General features: G+C 37.8%; 1 protein-coding gene across 2 annotated transcripts in view; it reads left to right on the top strand.

Annotated features, from left to right (window-relative positions):
- Nucleotides 1–244: 244 nt before the first annotated feature.
- Nucleotides 245–9,879, top strand: part of LOC137298012 (protein OS-9-like) — a 67,037-nt gene continuing 57,402 nt past the window's right edge. For both annotated transcript variants that reach the window (XM_067830040.1, XM_067830039.1), the window contains exons 1-5: nt 245–419; nt 1,905–2,078; nt 3,691–3,754; nt 8,080–8,156; nt 8,422–8,529. In XM_067830040.1, coding sequence (XP_067686141.1) covers nt 273–419; nt 1,905–2,078; nt 3,691–3,754; nt 8,080–8,156; nt 8,422–8,529 — 570 coding nt within the window. In that variant the 5' untranslated portion in view covers nt 245–272. The remainder of the gene's footprint in view (nt 420–1,904; nt 2,079–3,690; nt 3,755–8,079; nt 8,157–8,421; nt 8,530–9,879) is intronic.

The raw sequence follows: 9,879 nt of genomic DNA, 5'->3' as shown, positions 1-9,879 counted from the left end.
GGATTCCCGAAATTGTAAGTTTTCTCCTTGTTCCCTCTTGAAGTCAACCCTTTTCATTATGGTGACCCACATATCATACAATTATACACTAGAAAAATAATGTTACAGGAAACGATCATTGCATTTGTTTGCCGGAATTTGTTTTGTGATACCACCATTAATCACTGATGTTTCAAATGTGTTCGGATGCCCTGTTGCTTTGTTCGGAATTGTTATTTCGAATCATATTTCCCGTCCGCATTTTCGAAACTCTGATTTACAGGTGCTTCAAAATGGCGATCAAAACAAACAGGATTTTGCGATTATGCGGTCTCCTGGTGCTGTTTCTAGCGCAGTCGAAGTCATTCCTTGATTTTGAGGAGTTAAAATCTACTCACTATGGTATAGATATTGTCAACGTGCCCGTAAAAGTGGGACAGGTATGTAAAATATGATACTTAACGTAAGTGTAACGATATGTCATATCAAAATTAACATTAATAATTCCCCCTTATGAAATATTTGTGTTAATGAAGTGAATAGCCCTTGTTTATGTACTGTAAAGGCACACTGACTTGCTATCTTTGACACCTACTGTCAGGACCACCACAGTACATATTAGTTAACAGTGTCATTCACATATATACGCAGTTGATGAATTCAGATGAACAGTGAAGAGAGCTTTAGCTTTTACCATCAAGTTAATCTTGAAACAGTGTGCCTTGTAAAATACACTGCTCCCTTACCTAAGTTTTTTAACACTTGTAAAGTATATGTTCACTCATAATACTTTACTGGAGTTCTTCAATTACCATATGATTTACACTTTACTTTTGTAATGAAAATGTAAAGCTATCCACCTTGTGTTCAAGACAAACCTTTTCACCAAAACACTGGTTGCATTAACAAAGTCTAAGCAGACGTGGAGTTTAAATATTTTTGTGCAGTTTGCCCAGTCATCTCAGGTGCTTAAATTCTTAGTGCAGAGTTATTTCCCTTGGATATATCAGACACCTATCAGCATGGGTTAAAATCCAAGTTCTGGATTGTGTTAGCAGGTTTGTCAGCTCCTGTGCTTGCAGACCAAAGTGATTAGAGATGTGTATTATGTCTTCCCACATTTACATGTTAAACTGACACAGTTGGAATATTTCTGCCCGGGGCTGTTTAACCTTGATAAATCCTGGATGTAAGTGGTCCATTTATTCCTGTTTACTGCGGTCATCAAGAGGACCTTACTTGTCTATATGTAAAACAAGTGCAGATGTTTGTAAGATTCTTGTGTAGGAAGTTATGAGAAAAAGAATAGAGCAAAGTCTTTTCTTCAAGAAAATGTGTTGTCTGAAATCAGCTGATCAGCTTTTCCCTCTCTCCATCTTTGTTTCACATCAGCAAGGTCAATGTGCATCAGTGATTATCATAATCTGTGGAGGTTCCTATTTCAAGCTCCATTAGGTGTGTGAGTGAGTGAGTGAGTTTAGTTTTACGCCACATTCAGCAATATTACAGCTATATGGCGGCGGTCTGTAAGTAATCGAGACTGGACCAGACAATCCAGTGATCAACAACATGAGCATTGATCTGCGCAATTGGGAACCGATGACATGTGTCAACCAAGTCAGCGAGCCTGACCACCCGATCCCGTTAGTCGCCTCTTATGACAAGCTGTGTTGCCTTTTATGGCAAGCATGGGTTGCTGAAGGCCTATTCTACCCCAGGACCTTCACGGGTTAAGGTGTGTGAGTTCATACACCGTGTCTCATGTGCAGTATTGCAGCCATATGGTGATGAGAACAATTTACTTCATATCAATGTTACAAGTTTTATTAAGACATCCCATGTTGTTCACAGTGATTTAAGACTGAGCTGCTGTAACTTTTCTTTTCAACAAAAACAATGATTAACATTTTTCCTCTTTGTTTCAGGAAGTGCCTGGCAGCGTTGTCCAGCTGAGTTCAAAGTTCGGCCAGTCATACCAGTGCAGCTTCCCCAACCAGGTAGAGCAGGAGAAACAAAAGGAAGAGGAGGAGAAGCTGGCCCTGGAGACTGGCATACTACAGCTGCTGAAGCCCTTCAAGACACAGGGCTGTCTTTTTAAGGTGGGTTGTCATGCTGAAGACTCGGGTTCAAAACCCCTCGTGTGTACATATTTGTGAAGTCCATTTGATTCCAGTGTCCTCTACCATTGTATTGCTTTAACAGGTTTCAAGGTACTGCGAAAAATTAAATGAATGTGCAAATGCCCTGTTAAAAGTTAATCACATAGAACTTATTTTATGATACTGTGAATCATGAAATTTATGCAAGCATTTTATGAATGCGAAAAATGCATCTGTACTCTTCTTGCATTATTTTAATGACACATTTCAGTCTGGCCATGTCTACTTCGGGCAACTGAAGACAGGAAAGTAAAAATCTTGTGATCTTTATTGTCTTCAGGTTACCATTCATCATAAGAATACAGAATATGCAACAATTTAGACATCTCTCATAAAATTAATTTACAAACTGACACTAATTGATACCCACTGAAGCTACTCTTAGAAGTGTTGACACTACACATTACACCAATACACGTCACTACCTCATTACAGGTATCTCAAGTCACATGCAATTATCAGTGGTTCAAGTTGAATTATGTGTAAAAATGTTGTCACATGACAAGTAGTAGAAAACAATCATGTGATCAAACATGGCAGCATAATCAAAACACCGTCAGTTCATTTCCAATTATTTCAGGTTATTTGGTAAGTAATAAATGTGAAAATAAACATTAATGATTCAATATGTGACATTTTATCACCAACACAGATTCCTGACCTCGCATAAATTTCATGAAGCATTTTAGACTAGACCTTCACACTGGCATTAAATTTGAGATGCATTAATTTCATGATTTACGATAATTTCTCAATGAAAGAGTTTATTTCAAATAGTCAAAGGTTTTGGATAGCATAGTGTTTAAATTGTTCACTCATCATGCTGAAAGTCTGGGATCGATTCCCTACATGAGTTCATTGTGAGAGGCTGATTTCTGATGTCCCTTGTTGTTGGATTATTGAAAAAATTGCAATGAAATATTCTCATTAAAAATAGGGCTGCAACGATTTGGTTTAATTCATCGAAAATCAAATCTCACACCTTAGTGTCTATTTACTATTACCATCTTCACTATTTCGATTTGGTATTTGAATACCTGTTAAAAAAATGTACACAGAATGTAATATTGACTCCAACTCAAGTAGTTTGGAGCACCGTAATATGTCTAAATGTGATTGGTTAACGTCAGGCTAATTATCCAATAAGTTTTGTTCTTAGTAGACATCACCAAGTTGACAAAGACTTTCACAACTTAAAGGCTGACTGTGGGACTTGAATGAAATCTGATCTTTTTACTAGTTGAAGAATTGAATCAAAAATGATCAAATCAGAGGTCCAATATTGAATATTGTGTCAAATCAAGGTCTGGTTGAATCATTGCAGCACTTGGAGTAGGAGAAAGCACAGGAAGAATGATCTTTCATATTTGTGAGTTATGAGGGAGCCTGTGATGCATACTGATCATGTGGACAGTAAAATGTTAGGATATGTTTGATGTGTTAAAATCTTCAATTTTCTTTTAATATTAAACATTGTTATGATTTGACATGAACATAGTTTATCGGCAACTGAAATACACTTGCTTGACAGAGTTGGTTTATTCTGTTACAGACTAAAGACTGGTGGAGCTATGAGTTTTGCTATGGAAAGTTTATCCGCCAAATGCATATTGAGGGTGAGTATGAGTGCACCAGTTGGCAGACAAAGTAGTACCGTGTATGCAACAAATCTCTGCTATCTGTTGTAGCCAAATAATTGCGGTCATATTGTTCGGTAAAGTTGTAGACATTATTTCCTTCAGTCCCATTAGCTGTAACTGCTTGACAAGTTAGATTGGCCATGACCTGACAAATGACCCCAATTTGCATATATCCAAAACATTCCATTTGCAACAAGAGGGAAAGATATTGGTGTCTAAACTTCAGTTTCCTTGTGTGAATCGTGTAGTGATGGTGTTTTGCTGAACTAAATCAGTAAACAGTAGCGGTATTGATTTCACGTCATGGTCAGCATGTATTGAACATGTTTAACTGCCTATCCACCAAGTATATTCATCAAGATTACTTGCCCCGCCTGCTTGTCACAAATGCGTTCACTGTGGTGGCTCATCTAGTACTTGTCAAGTAGTAATGCTGTAATGATTGACTGAATTATCGGTCAGCCAATTGATCTCGCTTGCATCAGCGATTATTGATGGCCTTGGGAGACTAATCAATATTCGTCTGAAGTGAAAACAGCAATATAAACAACATACATCCATGCATCTCTCAACAGGAAGTAGCTTCGATCATTATGGTTGTGGTATTAATTGGTGCCTTATCAGGGCTCCAGGTAAGATCGATATCACTGTATGTACAGTCTTAGAATCATTTACAGGCACATTTGTCTGAAAGAGTATCATTTTATTGTTTATTGACCTAAGCCCCGTTTCACAAAGCTCTTGGAAGCCTAGGATCTCGTAACTGTTCTCATAGCAATTGTACCTTCTGTACTGTAACCTTGACAGTCGTAGTGCAATGAGAGGACCCGTGAAGGTACCAGGGTAGAATAGGCCTTCAGTAACCCATGCTTGTTATAAAAGGCGACTATGCTTGTCGTAAGAGGCGACTAACAGGATCAGGTGGTCAGGCTCACTGACTTGGTTGACACATCTCATCGGTTCCCAATTGCACAGATCGATGCTCATGTTGTTGATCACTGGATTGTCTGGTCCAGACTCAATTATTTACAGGCTGGCGCCATATTGCTGGAATATTGCTGAGTGCAGTGTAAAACTAAACTCACTCACTCATTTACACCGTGAGACCTTTGTGAAAGGGGTCCGGTTTGCACAAGTGTAGCATTGTTGTGGTGCATATATGAAATGAAACAGATTACTGGCACTCCATTAAATTCCATTCAGTACTTTAAATGTACTTCTATATAATAAAATAAGGACGACATACTCTTGATGAGAGAAACATTATCTGGAATTGTGCTGTATCGTTTGCACATTGTTATGATTGTGTCCTGTTGTTGCCCAACAACCTGTTGTTGAGATTTGTGGTGGAGTTTACAATTTCCATCCTTTATTGATTGAATACTGAGCTCCATTTATCAATCATCATATTGTTGGCTGTCCACCTACCACGTCCATAAAAGTGCCATGCAACAAATCATCCCTGTGTGAAAGACCACATGCTCTTCAGCATTGTCATCACTGTTTGGATGTGTCAACAAGGCTTGTGCCATTGACTTGTTATGAAATTATTGGTAGTGCATGGTAGTGTTGGTTTGTTTTATATATACCCATGGTATGAAAATACTGAATGACAACATGCATCTTTATTGCATAACACATTTTTTATATTTTTAATATCAATATTTTGGAAAAAGAGACACACTCTGCCGTAAGACCTGGTGTGGTCATTTCATTTGAGATCACACTGGTGACCAAGTGGTGTTCTTCCAGGAGGAGGATTTCATACAGGCGCAGGAACATCAGTTACTGAATATGAACGATAACTCTATTCCTGTGGTGCATTACATCACCAAAGTACTCATACATTGTATTGTTTTTTTTTGTGTGTGTTTGCCTATTTAGTTTAAAGAATAAACCTCCTTGATACAATTAAAAGAAGGAGAGAAACATATTTGTTAAAGACATATTCTGACATAATTATTACCACATGTTCGCGTGATATTTCCAATTATATTTCTCAGTAGGGTTTAATAATCTCAAATGGGAATTGTTTTATGAATATGGAAATAACATTTATTTAAAGAAAAATCTGCAAACTACATTAAAACTCAAAGCAGAAACTCCAAAATAACTGAAAATATTTCTCAACTGAATATTCGTGTAACTTTGCTGTTATACTGAAAGTGGAATTATAACTAAATTTGCTGAAAAATGTGTGAATGACCCCCAAAAAAGAATGAAGATATTTTATGGATATCAGCTGCTTTATTATGAGAACACAATGTTTTGGAGTTAATGCTTACTCCTTCATCAGGTGAATGAGAAACTCCTAAACGATGTGTTCTCATAGTAAAGAAGTTGATATCCATAAAAAATCTTCATTCTTAATCTTATGTATTTCACTTCTAAATGCCCTTCAAAGACTTGACCCCCAAAAAGTCAGAGTAAAACATTCCCAGAAATGTGTAATATATCCTTGTTGTTAAAGAATACAGTTGATTGGTTATACAGATATAATAGCATTGTTCTGAACCTCCTGCTGATTTATAATTACGTTTCCTAAAACTGTTGGAAGCGCTCTTAAAATCACCACAGCTCAGTTGGCCCAGTGAGAGCCGTTATGTACGTGTTTTGAATCAGCCAATCGTATGACTCTTATAAATAAGACTTCACATTAGACAGTCCAATTCTTTCAGCTACGTTCTAAGTACTTTCAATATGACTATATATGGCTTTCGTGATTTTAAAACAATAACATAAGCCATAAAAGATTTGTTTAGTCAGGATTATTCTTGTCAAAGCACCACATCCATGACATGTATTCTGCACATAAGAAGCGTCAACTGGGGGAGGTCTTCTTGGACATTATGGAAAGGGGCAAGTGGTGACATATGCTGGGATCACTGTGCAGAGTTCTATCCCCTGAGAATGCCAGCAACTTCAGAATGTAGCTTCAAATCCCAGTTCAGCCCAGTGTATTTAATATGTCTAGGTTTGTCATCAAAATCACTATACTCAAGGGCGGTGAGGTAGCCTAGTGGTTAAACTTAAAGCGTTCGCTTGTCAGGCCGAAGACCCGGATTCGATTCCCCATGAATCCATGATTTGCCATGATATCGTTGGAATATTGCTAAAAGCCACATAAAACTAAACTCACTCACTCACCCACCCACCCACCCACCCACCCACTCACTCACTCACTCACTCACTCACTCACTCACTCACACAAGACACATGTCAGTCATGAATGAATGATGTTCCAGTGCACTGACTTGATCAAATAATGTTTAAGTTGTTATTAAGCTCAATGATATAGCACTTAACAGATCATATTAACAAAAGTTAATGCATTATTCCATAAAAGATATTATAGCTGTATTTTAAAGTGATTTTACGAGGTACTATTTGGCATAGTGTGGTTATGTTATTACCGCTGGAGACATTATGTTTGGTGCGCGCATGAATATGAATCAGCTGTTCAAGTCCCAAGTCCTGTCTCCGGGTGGTTTTTATTTTGTATTTTTTCTTTTTAATTACATTATGGGCAATAAATAGAATAACCAAGAGTGATTACTGTAAATATGCCTTCATTAAAATAATGTTCTTTGCCGCACCAAGGCTTGGCACCATGGACATTATCGTTCTAGAACTCCAGATGAGGTGCGTATTTGCACAATAAAAATCACATTTACTCTATTAATTTCAAATCTAGGAGTAGAAGAAAAATGCATAAGAATCACTTAAAATCCAATAGGTCTATAATACCTTTTGTATTTTACTCAACTAACTAAATTGGCTTGCAAATGATAATTCATTGTGGTGCCAGGACTCTACCACAGCATTGGCAAATTTTAAGCAATGCCTATATATACATATACTGTTATAGTCATAGCTGCTGAGGGGAGTTTTCTTTAGTAGTCACTAGACTTCCATGTTGAGTCTTTATAGATGGCTGCCAACCATTCGCAATATATGAATTACTAAAAACTTATGTCTATTGAGAAGCATTTTCATTTACATGCTTAGTGGTGATAATTACCCAATAAGGATATGAAACTCTGGGTGAAAATTCTCAATTCTTTAAACTAGTGTTAGTACACAAAGTGCTAGTTACTCCTCAAAAAATGCAATTACACACACATAAACAGGCATGGGAGTAAATACCCAATTGCTTGAAACTTACGAGGAAAACAACATTATTTCCACTGGTGCATATTTCCCGTATTCACTCGTACCTCCTTGTTTATTCTCTAATTCTGCTTTTATGGGTGTTAAACTTAACCCCAATTCACTTACTTGTTCTTTCTATTTAATTACAGAAGGAAAAGTCAAAGGAGAAGTCATTTACCTTGGCCATTATGAATCAGATTTTGATTGGGACAATGAGACTTTAAAGGTATTGTCAAGCATGTGAAGTGGTATTTTAACTATGTTGATAAAAAGGCTTTTTGCTGTTAGACATATCTCAGACAGTTTTATACCCACTGCTTATGATTTGTCATCACCATAACTGTGTTGTTGACAGTAGTAGTAAACACCGACAAACTGTTTTACTTTGGTCTCTCTGTCTACAGTTGGATGGAGCAGTGAGCTGGAGCCAAGATGACTCACAGCCATATTTCTGAGCATGTATTTTGACAGTATGATATCTATATTTGCAGGACCAGCGCCTTAAGAGCAAGAGCTTCCAGAGCAAGTACCACAGTCAGACCTATACAAATGGCACTAAGTGTGATCTTACTGAGGCAGGGCGCAAAGCCGATGTCAGGGTTAGTAGCAACTGAACTTGTGAAGATCAAGGTTAGAACTGATCTTTAGCAAGACTGCAATCTAAGCTTGTCATAAGAGGTAACTAATGGGATTGGGTGATGAGGCTTGCTGACTTACAGTGACTTGCCATAAGTATTGCAACAAGCATAGCTGACGTCACAGGTGTTGAGCCAAACAGGCTCAACAAAAATATGCCGTAGAATAAAAACAGATGCAGTGACTTACGGAAATTTGTTAATATTTCGTAATAAAACCCTTCTGGATTATAACACTTCGAACTCTCTTTGGGATCGACTGGTATAAACTCCGAATGCACACTTGTGGAAGAGTGGCCCAGATTTGCTGTACAGCAGCTATTAAATCCTCACGGAAGTTGATGTTTTCACAGCGTTTCTGAAGTTTGATTTTTACACGTCTCCACACATTTTCTATCATTTTAATGTCCGGGGATTGTGCAGGCCAGTCCATTCCTGGGATGTTATTATTAGTTTTCCAGGAAGTGGTCTTCCGAGATCGGTGTACAGGTGCGTTGTCATCTTGAAATATCCAGGGGTTGTCTCCGAATTCTTTAGCTACAACAGGCCACATATTGGTATCCAGTACATCAATATGCGTGCCAGAGTTGATATTTCCTTTGACTGGAGTCAGTGCGCCAACACCATTGTAACTAATACATCTCCAAAACATGACACTCGCCGTGAGAGGACATTTCAAGACGTTTAGATGTTCCGGTCTCCACATTTTGTTGGCCCTTGTCCAAAGAGAAATAATTTTACTTTTTCCCAAAACAAATTGTGTTTCATCAGTGAACAACACTTTCTTCCACCTATCAAGTCCCCACATCAATTTACCCCTACACCATCTGACACGCTTCTGACAGTTGACCTGTAAAATGGTGATACCCTTTCTTATCTTTCGTTTTTTAATGCCAGCCTGATGTAAATGTCGCTGAATTGTCCTGCTAGAAACTTGATTGTAATGTTTAGAATTAAATTGTTCAGTTATATCTGTCAGAGAACGTCTCATATTCTGATGAACAACCTATAGAGTCTCCTGTCACCCCTCAAACCAATCGTACGAGGCCGAGCATTACAAGGCCTGTTTTCTAAGCTTTCACCATTGTCAAACGTTTTGAAAATAAGTCCAATAGTAGACCTGTGAACAGCTAGCAATTCTGCAATCTTACTATTTTTCAAACCTTTCTGATGTAATTCAATTATCAATTCTTTTTGCCCTTCAGTCAGTTCCTTCGCACTGCGAGCCATGTCGTCTGCTAGGCACGCGAAGGACGTAAACACAAACAATGACGTCATAAACAGTGTCATATGAAGAAGCAGCCTCTCAAATAT

This window comes from Haliotis asinina, chromosome 10, assembly GCF_037392515.1.
Source record: "Haliotis asinina isolate JCU_RB_2024 chromosome 10, JCU_Hal_asi_v2, whole genome shotgun sequence".
NCBI lineage: Eukaryota > Metazoa > Mollusca > Gastropoda > Lepetellida > Haliotidae > Haliotis > Haliotis asinina.
This window is presented reverse-complemented; position numbering and strand designations above follow the sequence as displayed.